Here is a 16,325-nt window from a genome sequence, read left to right on the forward strand (position 1 = left end):
AATGTGATATCAACGCTGAAATCTATATGTTTCCACTGTCACATTGGCTGCTAATTATTCTGTATACCAGGCAGAGAATAGAAAACATCTTCCCTTTATTCCATCACTACCCACGTTCCCTGACAGGTTGTTTCATGCCTCATTTTCCTTTAATTACAAATTTATATTTAACGCTCAAGCGCCCAAGCTATTTTAGTGACCACAATTTTTCCCCCATCCTGGCTCCATTTTCTGTTTAGATTTTCTAAAATATTCTAATCAATTTAATTATATCGTTTTTATTCAGACATCGGTTAGCAGAGATTCGCTGGAAAGTCTTGCAATGTAGTGATTAGAAGTGGAAAATTAATATAAATGTACAAAAAAAGACATATTTCCACTGTCTTTGTCACAACAGCAGAGCAAAAACTGCTAAAAGTTTATAGAAAAATTTCTTATGACTGAAAGCATCACAGCTACACATTTAAAAATACGACTTGAGTCATAAATGACTCCACTTGGGCACTTAACAATGTGTCCTTTGCCGACCAATCAAATGCAAGCAGAGACCATGTTTACAGCTAATGAATGGCTTCCATGCTTCCTGGGATGCAGACAAAAGTGAAAAAAGTTGGTACGGTTGACTAACGGCGAGCACATAGCTGTAAAAAGCAACATTGCACTAGACCATGTCGGTTCACTGGAGATCTGCTCAGGCTTCTCCATCTGCTCCCTGTGCCTGCCTCAGCAGCCAGCTGCACTGCGTGTGTGTGTGCGTGCAAGAGAGACAGCAAAGATAGGTACATCCGTGTTTTATTATTTGATTTATTTGTGTACATAGTGTGCTCACATCTCCATGCACCATGTGCCCTTCTAACTACTGTGTTACCTTCCAGGAACTGTTGCTATGCAAATTGCAGTCAATTTGTTGTCAAGCACAGTCGTGGGTTTGCCCCCCCCCCCCCCCCCCCCCCCCCCCCTTTCTACATCTCCACAGAGGAAGTTCTTTGGGGCTTTGGTGTAGCAGCTGTTTGGTTCACATCTTTTCAGCATCAAGCCTCAAATCCCTCCCCCTACGCACCCAGAGGTCTGCTTGATGGAATCATCCACATACTGTCTACATTGCCCCACACAATACTGTTTCACATGGCAGGGCCAGCGTCTCACAGCCAAGTGTGTGTGCGCTGAATGGGATTAGCCTTTGCATGGCTTTACCCAAGTTGCTCCACTCTGAATAAGAGGCGCCCTCCTCTACATGCATTAGGCATATGTTCTACCCCCTTACCTTTGCTCAGATTATACACTATACAGGTGTGTTTGTCTGTGTACTCGGATATGTATATGTGGCTAAGCATGCGTGTTTGTGGTGGGAGCTGAGCACAAGGATAAAGTCTTAATTAAATCAAACAGTGTAAACCTGTTCAGTGGCTGTAATCAACTGCCCCAGTGCGCCTTATCTAGCACTGCCAACGGATGCTCTGCCATCTGTTATGTAGATCGATACACTCACACATCACAGAAGAAATGGATTAGTGGCTATAAAGACCCTCTTTTCTTCCCTTTTCTCCCTCTCTCCCCCTTTTTGCCTTATGATGTAAATAGACCATATATTCCCCATTCACGTTCTCCTGCGTCGTGCACAGTCACGACAGACACTGCTGCATATTTTCTTACCAGACTTCAACCTTCTAGTACTATGAGTGAGTGGGGGGGAGGGTAAACATACATCGAATATCAATATTTAATAAAATGAATTAAAATCTGGGAATACTGTAAACAAGGTGGCTCGTCTTATTCACCAGCATCCTCAGATAACCTTAGCTAAGCAAACTTTTAATTAAATTGATTCAACTGAAAAACGTCCAACACTAGACACACTTCAGCGGGATTTATGGTCCAGCAGAGGAAAGTGTTCGCTGTCCGTTCCAGTCTGGGGACTGCCTGCAGAGAGCTCTGATGTCAAATGGAGGCGGTTTACAAAGTTGAGGGTACAGCCGGTCTGTGGGCCACTCTTACTTGTACTGCTGATGGTCCACTAGGCAGCTGCAGAGGAGAGCAAAGTTAAAACATGCAAAGAGCTGAAGTAAATCCAAGTGTTAAAAACAAGAGTCTCTACTGCAGCCACTGTCTGTGCTCCCATTCCCGGGAACTCTGCTGTCATTCTCCTCTATTCCAGCCCACTTGTCAACATTAAAAAGACACTTTCGTCAGCTGTGCTCAGTCAGGATCTTTGAGGACTGCACAGGAGCACATGTTGCATTTCCCTCTTCAAACTCAAATGTGTAGATGGACACATTAGCAGGACCATAAATTATGCTTTATCTTGACCAAGTTGTCTCCAAATTCAAAGCACGCTAATGGCTCAGTCACACGAGTGAAAGTAGGACAGCGACCTCCTTTTTCAGCAACCAATTGCAAGTTTTGGTGACTAAATGGTTGCCTGGAGTGAGGTTGGTGTTGCTCACACTCGCAAGTCATCTGATAGGAGGCAACCTTGTTGCAAACAGTTGCAGTCTGATTTAGACTGACCCCAATCACTACCATAAATCACTACACTGTTTATGTAGACAGATTGCTGACATGTTGCCATCAGTATGAATGAGTCAATGAGCAAAACTTAAGGAGTCTTGACTCAACTAACTGCCAGCTGCCTGTAATCTGGTTATACTGGATGTGATGGACCGAGCAGTGAAGGAAACTTAGGCACAGGTTAAAGTCCAAAAAAAAGATTTTTTATTTAACCCAAAAAACATAATTGGTTAACTCATGCAAAAAGAATCAAAATCTTGGGCCCATAAAAGAGGTCAAAATAACAAAACTCTACTCAAAGTTGACAACACAACTGATAACTCAAACTGACCTAACTTAATGAGACAAAGGGGAAACTTAAATAGTGGCTGATCAGCCCACAAAAACAGGAGAAGGGGTAAAACACACAAAACCTAACTAAACCAAACATAATGAACTCCAATTCCCCCCCATGGTCCCGAGTTATGGCATGAACCAATTTGTAGTCTTCCTTTAAAGCTCGCTCCGCCCCTTTTCCACCTCTTGGCTCCTTAATCAAGGGACTGGAACAGCTGCAACTAAGGTAACTCAGAAAACAAAAATTTAATCATACATAACAGTGTAAACTAAAATGTGCGCACTTATTTTAGAATGCAGTGTTATGTGGATATGTGAATGAATTCTAAACCAAAACCAGTTATTTATTGTCCTGTAAATAAATTCCTATATTTAAAGAAAGAAATGTGAATGCAATGTTACTTATAAGCCTCTGCACTAACATGGTGGGTATTACCACTGTGTGGCTGTAAGTGCAGCCATCACACTGGAGCAGGAAGGTTGCTGAGCACAAATGTAATAGTTAAATATCAATTTATGTTAAATGAGAACTTCTGTCTACGTAGATGGCAATAAATGTGATTTTCAGCAATCTGTTGCAGTTAATTGCTGAATTCTAAGAAATATAAAACTGTTGGCATGTAGTTGCCGACTGCAGTCTCTTATCTTATCTGATTAAAGAGGTATGACTGAAGTTTGACTTTGAGGACATAATTTGCAGTTTGAAAAAGGTGATTCCAGTAATGTTGTGAGTTAAATGTAGTAATATTATGGTATTGCGGGGTGTTTGGGGTGTCTCTACTAAGTACTGTAGCAAAACAACCCATGCATGCCAAATAATCACTACATTTTTGCTCTTCCGCTCTCGTTCCTCAGGTGCTGCACTGCTGTGTGGCTGGGTCCAACCTGCACACCCAGCAGAGCCACTATCTGCTCACCCTGTCTGACTTGTCCAGTGACTATGACCTCATGCTGGGTCAGGTTAAGCGTTGCGAGCCAACCCCGTCACAGACACCCACCATGGACTTAGGCAACCTACTCACTGTGGCTGAGGGTAAGGGCAGGAAAATGTCATTTCCTAAATCTGAATCTGTTTTGAGAAAGATCGCACTGCATAAAAAGGTTAAGTGTTAATTGTTATATAGTATGTGTTAGTATGTACATAGGTTTACATAGGAGGGTTAAAAGCCAGTTAGTGCTTGATGCCAGCTGCTGCATCGTAATGTTTTGGATACTGCTGCCAGCTCTATATTTTATAGTTCCTACATTATAGCTCCCAGAATATGGAGCCAAACTCTCTACCCTGTCTGCCCCCACCCTCCCACCCCCACAAAAAATCATCCAAAACAGGTTACAGGTAAAAGAAAACTCTAAGTAGGCCATCCATTTAGAGCCTCTCCATTAAATGTCAATATCTTATTAAAAGTATAAAAAGGAAATAAACCATCACAGGGAATGGAATGTTCACATTAGTACTCAGCCCTAAGAGAAGACCCATTATGGGGTTTAGATTTAAAAAAAAAAAAAAATCTTTTTTGTGACCTTGTGATTCCATTAGGCAACATATTTCTCTTTCTCTCTCGCGTCCTCAACTTCTAAAAAGTCCTCAAAGTCCAAATACACAATGTGAATGTCTCCTGAAACAATGTAAGAAATTCAAACAGAAGCTTTTGTCTTGAAAATTTCATCACACCTCTGCTTTTGTTCAATTCTTTTTTTTTTTCTGGTGCACAGCTGCACAGCTGCACAGAGTCTTGGTTGAAATAACAAAACACTATCAAAAGGGCAAACCAAAGAGTGCCGGCCTAGTTATATTCATGCCCTCACCTCATATTGATCAAGTCACATCAAAGGGCCAGTGCATCTCTAATGCAGCTTGGCCTGCTTTCTAAAGAGCTTTCTCCACTTTGATGGGGGATGATGGTATTGATAGCACTGTCACAATGCAAGAGTGCATCTTCTTGTTTTTCCCACATCCCTGCAGAATAAAGCACGGCATGCCTTTCACTTGGGAGTAAAAACCTGTACATTTACATAAATGCAATCTGCAAAGTACAATTCTATTCAGAAGTCTGCAAAGATGGTGGTTCTCATTAGCACTTGGCCAGTCTCAATGGTTGTCCATTGTAAGAAGACTCAATGGGCTTTTCAAAGTTGTCTCTTATGATTAGATGCTACCTACTTAGAGGTGTGCTAGCTAAGCTATTGTGAGAAATGAATAAAGTAGCCCTATTAGTAATCATGAATCAGATTTGGGTTTTTGTAAAAGGAGCTAATAAAGAGTGTAACATGTCGACACACAAATGTGGAGCTTTTTAAATATTGTTAAAGTCTACATTGAACATATTATAAAAGACAGCCCTGAGTGCAGCTGTATTCTAAACCCATTGGTCATTTTTACTATTGATCATGTGTTACACTTGCTTGCTTGTATTTTTTTTTTTTCATCCTCCCATCCTTTTTCTCCCACCAGAAAAGCGTCGCCGAAACATGGAGCTGATCCCGCTGACGGCACGGATGGTTATGACACACCTTGTGAACCATTTGGGCCATCATCCCCTGAGCGGCGGCCCCGCTCTCCTCCACAGCCTCGTGAGCGAAAATCATGACAACCCATACGTGGAGTCGTCCGAGCTGTCCTCCGAGGTCTTCAAAAGCCCCAACCTGCAGCTTTTTGTCTTCAACGACAGCACGCTGGTGTCCTACCTGCAAATCCCTGCCGAGACTCCCACCGTTGGAGAGTCCCTGCACACTTCCTCCCAAGTACGCGTCATTGTCCGGGACATCTCGGGCAAGTACTCGTGGGATGGTGCCATCCTCTACTGCACCGCACATGAAGACTTTGATGTGGGAGCCTTTAAACCAGTTGACCCTTCCCTTTCTGCAGCCACTGCAGTCAACCACAGCAGCAACCCGCCCCCCTCCCCAGTAGCAGGACCGCACAAGCGTCATTGCTCAGGCTCCGATTGCCTCTCAAACTCTTGCGAGGAGGATGAGTTTGATGTTCTCGATAAGCTTTTGGAGGACCTCGGACACAGCAGCCCAGAATGTCTTCCCCAGCCACGACTTAAGCTTAACCAGCCGGCCGCATCACCACACGGAATGAACCTAGAGCAAGAGAACGCCATCCTGGAAGCCATTCATCGTCAGACTCAGCAGGAGGAGGAGCAAGTGAGGAGGTGGGAGGCTGATGTAAGCTTTCGGGCTGACTGCCAGAGCGAACCGTCCCACCAGGAACCAAAAGCTCCTTTTTACTTCTGCCGGCTGCTGCTTAATGATCTTGGGATGAACTCTTGGGATCGCAGGTATTACAGACAGACTGCAAATAGCCTGCTCTTTACTGAAAGAAACAAATAGAGGAAAGTGGGGTTTTAAGAGAAGTCAGACAGGGGTCTGTTACTTATTGGTCACTAGTCTAAAAACAAACACACATTAAATGCAGGCAATCAGAGAGAAAGAACAAGACACATCCTCTTGTTAAGTCTGACACAAAGTCACTTTCTTCATCTTCAAAGTAACTCAGCTGTTGGCTTGTTACTCAAAGAGAGAGAGGATGAATTTAAAGGCACATTGGAGTCCGCAGTGTCTTAATCTCCTCTCCACAGGATAAGAGTGCCCAGCTGTTTTCACTAAGGTCTAGCTTGCAGAGCCTCATCTTTGCTGTTCTGCCCCGTAAATTAAAAGCTTACACCTCTTAATGGTGATGGTGTAACATGCACACTACAAGAGGAGATTGTGGCTTGCACCTGTGCCTGTTTTTTTTTTTGGTCCTTGGTCATCAGATCTGCAAAACACAACTTTGGTTTAACACTTATTTTCTTTGTGATGATTTAAGCCGCTGATGGCAGTTTTAGTTTCAGATTAAAATCCTCATGTCTAATCTAATCAAGACTTGTTGTTGTTCAACAGGAAAAGCTTCCATTTGCTGAAGAAAAACTCTAAACTCTTACGGGAACTGAAGAACTTGGACTCCAGGCAGTGGTAAAGTTCACTTGGGAGTTTTGTATCATCTTGTGATGATTTAGCACGTCATGATAAGCAGTGTTGTCTGTAATGTATTGTGTTTTCCTGATCGCCCATAAACATGTTTCTGAATGAGTGGAATTAACTCTTTGCATGTCCTGCGAGCCCTCCGGTTTTTCAAGACTGCAGTGCTCCCTTACTCCTCCATGAATTTGCTAATCTGTGCCAACTCCTGCTGAGCACAACCCTGGAAGTCTCCCTCCATCACTCTCTCCGTCCTGTTCTCATCGTTCTTACTGGACTCTCGTAGTCCGATCAATTAGTGCTCTACACATTGCTAATGACAGGAGGTTATAAAATAATGCCCTCAGAAGTGGACTGTTTTCTCCCAGACGGTAGAGCTGGTTGGACAATAACAACCTGTGCGCAATCATGCAAAGTCTCCTAAATGCACTCCAGCACAATGTACTGCCATGGCAACAGGGAAAGTAGGATGGGGGGGCTTTGCTGCCATTCTTCTTCTTCTTTTTTTTTTTTTTAACATGATGTTAAAGCTGATGGATAGATAGCAGACGGGTTTTTGGAGATAAACATTTTTTTCCCCCTCTGTGCTTGAGATTTTTATTCAGCAGTTCAAGGTGAGGTGTAATCCAAGCATTTCATCCAGAGTAGCTCAAGTAGTTAAAGGCTTTTCAAGTTGTGTTACAACTGTTAAACTGGTTAGTGTAGCTGTTGTTCTTTTAATGCTGGCTGCTTTTTATTTTTTGTTGTTGTTCTGTAGCCGAGAGACGCACAAGATTGCTGTGTTCTACATTGGAGAAGGCCAAGAAGACAAGTGCTCCATTTTGTCTAACAGCACAGGAAGCCAGGACTATGAAGACTTTGTATCTGGACTGGGATGGGAGGTGCAAACCACGACTTTAAATCAAATCTTTGCATTCATATTTGCACAAAGTTGTACAGCCTCACTCAGAAAAGAGTAACTTTTGCTTGTACATTTCAGGTGGACCTAGCCACGCACTGTGGCTTTATGGGCGGGCTCCAGAGGAATGGCAGCACAGGTCTAACGGCTCCTTATTATGCTACCTCCACTGTGGAAGTTATTTTCCACGTCTCAACGCGTATGCCATCTGATTCTGATGACTGCCTCACCAAAAAGGTTAAAAAAAAAGCTCGTATTGACTATTCGCACATCTGGATTGTCTGTATTGAATTACTTGCACACCTTAAGTTCTAAGTGCATTAGAAAAAGAAGAATGTACTGCAGTGAAATGGCTACACAGCCATGCCTGCCCAGAGCAGTATGTTGTTGCAGCCTTCAGCTCTGTGTTAAGCTGTGATCAGGAGGTGTGACTCCAGAGTGTGGGCATTGATTAGTGACCCTGGCCAGGAAGGCCTGAGGAGTAGAGAATCGCAGGCGCGTGAGTGAAGAGAGGGCATGTGCTGCTGTGGTAATGACTATGATTCTGCTAGCCCCTGCCCCCCTCCCTGTGTGCTGTGACCAGGGCCTGGATTCAGCCATTAGCTCTCCCTGCTAGGGCAGGCGCCGGCCGGATGCCGGCAGGATCCTTTTATCCAATTCCTGCTGCCGCCACAGGAGCGATCGATTTGGTTCTGCAGTGGGATTCTGAGCTGTAGTGCAGCAGTAGCAGTTAGCAGAAAGAAATGAGCCGCAAGGCCCCTGCCCGTGCTGCCAATCTTCTCATACAGTACCCTGCTGAGGAGGGAAATTCATCAGGCTCTCCTCATATCCAGCCACACTCCAGCCCTCAACAGACATCCCCCTCTCCATTTCACAAATAATCGCCTACTCATTCCAAACCCATCCTGGAACTGTGTTTAGTGGCCACGGAAATTAGTCTGAGGAAAGATTTTGTCTCGGTTTGTCCAGAGTGTGGCGCTGGAGGGGTGCCCGTGCCCAAAGCAGAGTGTGCTGCCACTCCGCTCTCATTCAGTTTCGCCGGGAACTTCTGTAATTGCTCGTGCTCACCTCGCACAGATCTCCACACCAGCTACAGGTCCAAGAGAAATTTGCAGGCTGGGCCGCTTGCGCCGATGTTTCAGAAAACGATGGGAAGGTAAAGAGAAGAGAAAGTGGTATGAAAAAATTGGAATGAGAAACAGGCTTTGTCTGTGTCTAAGTACGATGTTACTCTGTCAATTTAAAAATAACACTTTTAGTCCAGCAGTCACCCACTTTACTTGCTGTAACCATAGAGGCATACTGTAGGGGAGAGACGGATGGGGTAGCTCTCGCTGAGTAGATTGCCTGTTTGAAGCTGATGGAAGGGGGGGGGGGAAAGCTAAACCTAAAAGAAAAGACGGAAAACCATGAATTCCTCAATCCAATTGTGGGTTTTAAGGCACTGCAGGCTGTAGCAGCAGCAGCAGCAGCTGGCTTCAGTAATGCATTTATAGAAATGACCTGCAGGGTTGGGGTCAGGCCATGTAGACGATGTGGATGTGTGTGAAAGTGAGGGAGATGGACGGGTGCCTTAGCCGTCCCAGTTACCCTCGGGTGCTACGTCTTAACTAGGTTGCTGCAGGTTGTTTTCATTAGGATGCTCTTGTCTTCTGGATCCTTTGGGTGGCAGTTTCCATGTATGTGAACCCCACTGGTTGGGTGGAAGGTCAAGGTGGGCTAATTGGACAAGAGCCTTTGACTTGAATCACATTTTATTAAAGAAGTCTCAAACATTTGGATGTGATTAACAAGGGGATAAATGGGTTGGTGCAGAAGATGATTGACTAGAGCATAAGCATCCTCATTAAACTTGTCATTCAGCTAATCCAAATGCTACTATCTTAACCCAAATTAACATCCCACTGCTGATTGTCTGCAGCAAATGCATATTCAACATTTTCTCTGAAATTGTCCCAGTGACTGACCTGGCTGGTACCTGCTGATCCTTGGACAGACAGACTGAACTGGCGAGCTCCAGTAATCAGCATGCCGTGGATTTGTTTAAGATTAGCGTATTACCATAATTAAGGGCTTATAATAGAATGTGCTAATTGCATTTTTGGTGGCGAGGGCATGTTTCTTAATGGCTCATTAGGCCAACAGTACATTGGCAGATGTTTTCTTCTGAGTAGAGACTCACTTTTCAGTGTCTATGATACTCTGGAAAATGGAAGGACTGCTTGATTCGACATCACTGGACCACCAGCTAATAAATGATCTACACTTGTCATCAGAGAATGTAACGTTGCTACTCCCATCTATTTTACTTTGAAAAGGGGAAAGCTGTTTACCTTTTTTCTTCTTTTTTTTTTAAACTAGCATCAGTCAATTTCCTGTCATTTAAGCAAATCTTCTTGTCCTGCCCAGTTTCATTTGTGGTTGTGAACAGAGTGGAAATGGGAAGCAATTTAACCTCTGATGGGGTAGGTTAATTGGATTTGAATTATTTGGTTTTAAAATGCTCAATTTTGTCCATTTTATGTTTGCTATTTGAATTTGTAATGAAAAAGCTATAATAGGAGACTAAACCAGAGCCAGGCTACGATTTAGACCATTGTTTTCAAACAAATTTTGCGATCACCTGCTCCAGAAACAGTTGCTCCCAAGATGCACTAGAAAATAATATTGTCAGTCATCCTCTTCTAAAAAGATTTTTAACCTCAGTCCGCTCCTCGATCTCCTGGAGGCAGTGTGGGTTTTAAGTGCAGAGCGGATAAAACCCAGTTAGAAGCCCTAATCCATCCAAATTTGTGTTCCTGTCTAGTTCCCCAAAGCAGTGAAAATTATATTCGCTCACTAAGCTGTTGATTAGACTAATTTTGTTTGTTTGGCAGCTGCGTCACCTGGGAAACGATGAGGTGCACATAGTGTGGTCCGAGCACACCAGGGACTACCGGCGCGGCATCATCCCAACTGACTTTGGAGATGTGCTGATAGTCATCTACCCAATGAAGAAACACATGTATTTCATCCAGATCATGAAGAAACCACAGGTAAATGGCAGTGCCGAGTGGAATATTTAGGTTATAGACCACTGCAGATGTTTTAGCTCTTTAGGTGTAATGATCATTTACGGGAGGTTTTACTTTTTAAGCATGCAGGTTTACTGTCATGTCTTAAGGGCACCTAAACAAAGTGGTAGCAGGTTAATTCTACCTGTTACCTGCTGTAACAAGTCAGCATACAGCATGGCACTGCATTAATTTCCTGTCTGTGTTCATTAGATAATGCAGACCCTCGTCCTTCTGTTGTGTTCAGACTTTGCTCTGAATTTCATACCTTCTTTCCCTTGTTGTGGTTTCTGTCTGAAGGCTCTCAGGTCTTTCCTCCAGCGATGCATTATTACCCACACTGTGGGTATGTGCTTTCAGAGATGGTTACTGGCCTTTGTTGGCTTGCTTTCATCTTGGTTACTCCATAGTGCTGCACTCGATGTGTGGCCTCCTGGAGGACCGTGAAATTACTTTGTCCAGGATGACTGGATTCAGATGTTCAGATATATCCACACATTATAAAAGTGCATAGTGCAAAATTTGTAAAGCAGTATTTTTCTTTTCTTTCCAGTAAGTTATCTTGAGAGAGATAATCGGGAAATGGATCATGTAAAATGATGTTGTAGTTTAAGCCTAACTTGAAGAAACACGTTATGTTCTTATTCTTCCATTGTTTTTTATAACAGTCATAGGAGGAGGGGAAATTCATTCAGACTGTATTTGTTTCTTTCATTGTTTTTTAGTGTGAATGATCATAGTGCCAATTTATTGCCGTCTCTGTTTGCATCATAGTCATTGCTCTAATGGAGTTCTGGTTTTGTCTGTGTAAACAGAAAACTAGCGAGGCCATCCTCGTCACTGAAAGCTCCACGTTTTGACTTTGTTAAATGTCAAAATTCAACACAGCAGTTCACTAGATGCAAAACTTTATTCACTGCTGAGAGCACATTAGTTATCAAAAAGAAATTTAAATCGTTTTCCTGGAACTCTCAATTGCTGTTAAGAAAACCCACAAAACTGCTTTTATCATTCATGAGTCATACACTAGTCGACTTCCATCCATATGTTTTCCTCAGTGCTACTCCAGGCCCACTCATGTTCATGGAGGGCCTATTCCAGATAACCTCTGAAAACATTAACCCTTTGTGCAGGAAGCTTTTATTTCAGTTTTTCTGTCGGGGAGCTGCACAAAGAGGAATTGGAATGAAGCTGAAAAACTACAGTTGTTAAAGATCATAATTTAAAAAAAGAGTTTCTGCCACAGGAAGCCTTTTTCATTGGGTGAAGGTCAGAAGAAGAGCTGCCGCTGCAGTGCCGAGGCCAATCGTGAAAAAAATAAACATTTTTATCGGAGAGTTCCTCTAAATTAAAAAACATGTAAAACCATCTACTCAGATGTCTGATACTGGAGTATTTATAGTATAACTTCAGGTTTCCATCACACGATTTAGCTAATTATTCTGTATCACTGGTGTTATACATTATTTTGTTGTTTAATTTGGCTGGTCGAGTGCCAAGTTGAGGACAGCAGGGCCTTTGGAAAGACTTTGACGTTCACGTCAACTTCCAGGTCAGTGACTATTGAGCTTCAGTGATTAAGGGCCCCCTTCCAATATGCATGAACAGACGCGTACACACACACACACGCTATTCTTGAAATTCATTCTGCCCCTTTGTATTAAATAGCTCAATATGAGGGCATTGTATAGTATTGATTGTCATTTTAATTTCATTTACCTAACATTGATTCGCATAAGATATGTGTGGTTGTCATGCAGAGTTAGGCAAAATCCAATTTCAACTTGAACCCTTCCCCTAAACAGATGGAGGGTTTTTTGTTTTGTTTTTAAACAAAAAATGTGTCTCTTAAGTACTTGCACATGCAAAAACAGGATCCGCACTAAAATTTGAGTTTTATTATCGACTTGTCTAATTTCTTTGTTTCTTTCTTGACTTCCTCAGGTTCCCTTCTTTGGCCCTCTGTTTAATGGCGCTATCGTCACTGGAATGCTGCTGCCAAGTTTAGTACGGGCTACCTGTATCAATGCCAGCAGAGCTGTCAAGTCCCGGCTGACTCTCTACCAGAGCTTGTATCCTTTTTTCCTCAAGGCTTCTGCTTTACTTCCTCTCTCACACAGGTACAGCTCCTCAGATGAGTGTGACACTTCTAAAAGATGAGGCAGTGGTTACTCAGAGAGCTCAGACTGCTAAGTTTATTAGCAACGATTTTGAAATATTTCAATTAGATGTAAATAAAACATCACTGAGATTAAATTTCCAACATGACAAGCCACCACATTGGAGTGGATTCACTGGAACATGTGGTGTGCTTTCCATGTTAGCCAAAGTACACAGCTGAGTGCAGACACTGATCTTTATGAGCTACCTGATTTACATACAACTATTAGGCCTAGGCTGTTTCACAGCCTGGAGCAACACGGGAGGTTGCGGGGCTGTTTTGGGTAAGAGAACAGATAATGTGTCATCATCTATCACTACCGTTTTATGGCGGACGAGAAGAACCAAAATAAAAGCCCCATCAACAAATGTATACAAGTGCATACACTCACACACTGCTCTCATCCCTACACCCATCCATCCAACTGTGTGCCGTTAAGAGCCTGACTCCAGCTGTAGTTGTCAGTTGGTTTAAAGAGAGTGTAATTACCAGTGGAGATGAATTAGCATGTGAATACCAGCAGCACAGAGTCGAGGGAGGGGTGGGAGGGTGAGATTGGGGGGGCAGAGTTGGGATGGCCCCTGGAGGGGGAAACCTGATCTCCCTTAACGTCCCGCTCCTACTCGGACAGCGTGTGCGCCACCGCCTCACCAGAACCACACTGCCCCTCTGGCAGTTGCTATAGAAACCTCTCCCAAGGAGGTTTTATTTGGATTGAGGATGTATGCATAATTTCTAAACTTGTTTTCAGACTCTGTGTGGATGACTATTACTCACAAAGGGCTTTTGGTCTGTCATCGTGCTGCACCGCTCACAGTGTAGGGTGTGTGCAAGTATGTGTGTGTCTGTATGCATTTCACAGTGCATCACATAGCTTGGCCCCCCCACCCCAATATCGGGCCTTGTCTGAAAGTCCCCGGGGGTATCCTGAGTGACAGATGTCTGTTACCCGACGCCAAGTGAATTAGTCCAGTGTGATTCTCAGTGCCAGAGGGGGGCCGTCCACAGGCCTGCCTGGCTCTGGAAGCCTGAGGGACTGGGGAAGCCGAAGGGATTTTTGTTTTTTGTGTTTTTTCTAAAAGGGGGGTGGTGCTGCTGCAGTAAGAGGGCCGTACTGGGACACTAAAGCCTCACCTGGCATTCCTTAGCACAGAATCAGTTCAGCACAAAGGCATGATCTATGAGAGGAGATAAGCGCTGCCTCTGGAGTTCTGGCACCGATCGGCTGCCAGGCCTCGCACACTCCACCAGAGGAGATGAATGAAAGTGCCAGGCGGAGCACACGGCCAAAATGAGTATCTGCATGTCTGCCTAGCCAGAGAGCTCGTGAGCACAGAGGCAAAACTTTAAGCTAATGAATGTTTGGTGCTGTATGAAAAGTGACAACTTGAGATTTGATATTTTAAGAGAACGTCAGAGCGCACTGGTGCAACGTCCCGCAGTGGTTCTGATCGTAAAAGAAACAGTGCGTTGGTAGCCAGGTGGAGTTGCTCTTTCAGATGCTTTGATTTCAACATTGCTTTTACTGTTACGCCACTCCAGCCTTTTGCATTTTTCCCTCTCCGGTCGTTTCAGTTCTTCCATCTTCTCAGGATATTGCAGCCCTTTATCTTTCACAGGTTGGAACAATGACCTGAAACTCTTTTTTCTTTTTTTTTTTTTGATGAAAATCCTCATCCTTAGTTTACCCCTTCACAATGCCTTTACAATTCACAGCCTGCTCTCTGCCTGTGAGGCCACTCTCCAAGGTAATTAGTTGAATATTTCTTCAAAGAGAAGCTATATAACCCCTGTGTGTCCAGATAAAAGGCCAGTATGGCTCTGCAGCCCCCTCTCTCGCGCCGTCACAGGGATCTAGAGGACTCCAGCAGTCTGCTGCAACGCTCACAGAATCTCTCGAGCTAATAGGATTTGATATTGAAAAATGACCACCAGCAACATTTTCTGAAAATACACACAGATGGGCTACAGGAGTGTTTTTCAAAAGGATACTACCTCTTGGCAGCTTTCTGTCTTTCTCATATGGCTTTGCTCTCTCGTCCTTTTTCTGCCCACATGATTTTGTCAAATCTGTGCAGTTGCATATGCCTTGTCGTGTCACGTACAGCCATCGGTGTCATTTGCGATTTGTGTCATTTTCCTCTGCCAGGACACAACCTTGGCCTCATAGGCAACATATCACAAGACTCTCACAGACAACTCATAATGTATCATTTATTATTTATATGGCTGATAGGAAATGCAGCTGCTCTGGCTTTGTGTTCTAAGTGTATTGTTGGCCATTCGCGGCTGCATTTTGAATACTTGAGACCACAAAATGTTCAATCAAAAACAACTTTGAATTAAATGTAACCACATTTGTTTTTACAGACTTCTGTGAAACATGGATGTTAATCGGGCCCTCCCTTGCAAATGTAAGAAGCTTAAAACCAAAAACGGCAATTAGTTTGTTAGTGACACGTGGACCAAACCTGCCACTGCACTGCCTGCTGCCATTTACTGTATGAGAAAGATCCTTCATACTGTCAGTATAGAATAATGTCGTCATCCAGAAGGTGGGATTCATTTCACTCTTCAACAAGCACTTGAGTTTGATGTGCCATCCATCACTCTTTGTGATGGGGTATTGTTAAAGGTGAAGTGTGTGTGTGTCTGTGTGTGGGGTGATGGCAAGTTACTAATAGGTGAGACAATGCAAAACTGACCTTGATTCAGAGGCATAGCCTTCCTATTGGACAGAATCAATAGCTTTTGCACACTGCCCTTAGTCCCCATCCTTTGCTCTGACACACAAGTAAACACACACACAGATCCATCTCCAGGCAGCGATCAATAACCATAATCTGTTTCTGCCCATCGCCAGTCATGCGAGCCAGGCTTTTCGGTAGCGTGTGTGTGCATGTGTGTGTGTGTGTGCGCAGCAGCAGGAAGAGGAGAGGAAGGCTTGATCCTTTCAGTGGAACCCAAAAAGCTGCTTAACTCTGTCATGTTCCCTCACAGGCTCATGTGAGCATATCTGCAGTCCCCCAGCTCCACTGCTGGAAACAAGATGTACATCTTTGCAACGGCTGTATGCTGAAAACACAATGGATATGATATTCTGCATGCACTGCTTTTGTGTGCCGTTTCTGCATCCCCACACGCCGTCATAATTAGTACAGTCGCCGCATTGACCGTGACACATTCTCACACCCCTTCTGAGCAAGTTATTGTCCCGGTCTCATCGCGTCTTTGTCTCACGACAGCATGTTCTTTTGTATACTGTAAGATTCTTCACCTAGCGGAGATGAAAGTGCGCCTGTATGCATGATAGGGTGTCATGAATAGGATCTGCCATGTTAGTGTTGTCTCTCATGAATTATTTAGCATCGTTGATAGGTCTAATTTGCCAGCTGTTGTGCCA

General features: G+C 43.7%; 1 protein-coding gene across 5 annotated transcripts in view; it reads left to right on the forward strand.

Annotated features, from left to right (window-relative positions):
- Positions 1-16,325, forward strand: part of ralgapa2 (Ral GTPase activating protein catalytic subunit alpha 2) — a 94,811-nt gene that overhangs the window by 55,781 nt on the left and 22,705 nt on the right. For all 5 annotated transcript variants that reach the window (XM_085258432.1, XM_085258429.1, XM_085258434.1 and 2 more), the window contains 7 exons: positions 3,700-3,877; positions 5,297-6,128; positions 6,733-6,804; positions 7,568-7,691; positions 7,790-7,945; positions 10,585-10,743; positions 12,706-12,833. In XM_085258432.1, coding sequence (XP_085114558.1) covers positions 3,700-3,877; positions 5,297-6,128; positions 6,733-6,804; positions 7,568-7,691; positions 7,790-7,945; positions 10,585-10,743; positions 12,706-12,833 — 1,649 coding nt within the window. The remainder of the gene's footprint in view (positions 1-3,699; positions 3,878-5,296; positions 6,129-6,732; positions 6,805-7,567; positions 7,692-7,789; positions 7,946-10,584; positions 10,744-12,705; positions 12,834-16,325) is intronic.

Source organism: Mchenga conophoros, linkage group LG19 (genome assembly GCF_057382185.1).
Source record: "Mchenga conophoros isolate Kocher_MC1m ecotype Shallow Benthic linkage group LG19, M_conophoros_male_GT1.1, whole genome shotgun sequence".
Taxonomy (NCBI): Eukaryota; Metazoa; Chordata; class Actinopteri; order Cichliformes; family Cichlidae; genus Mchenga; species Mchenga conophoros.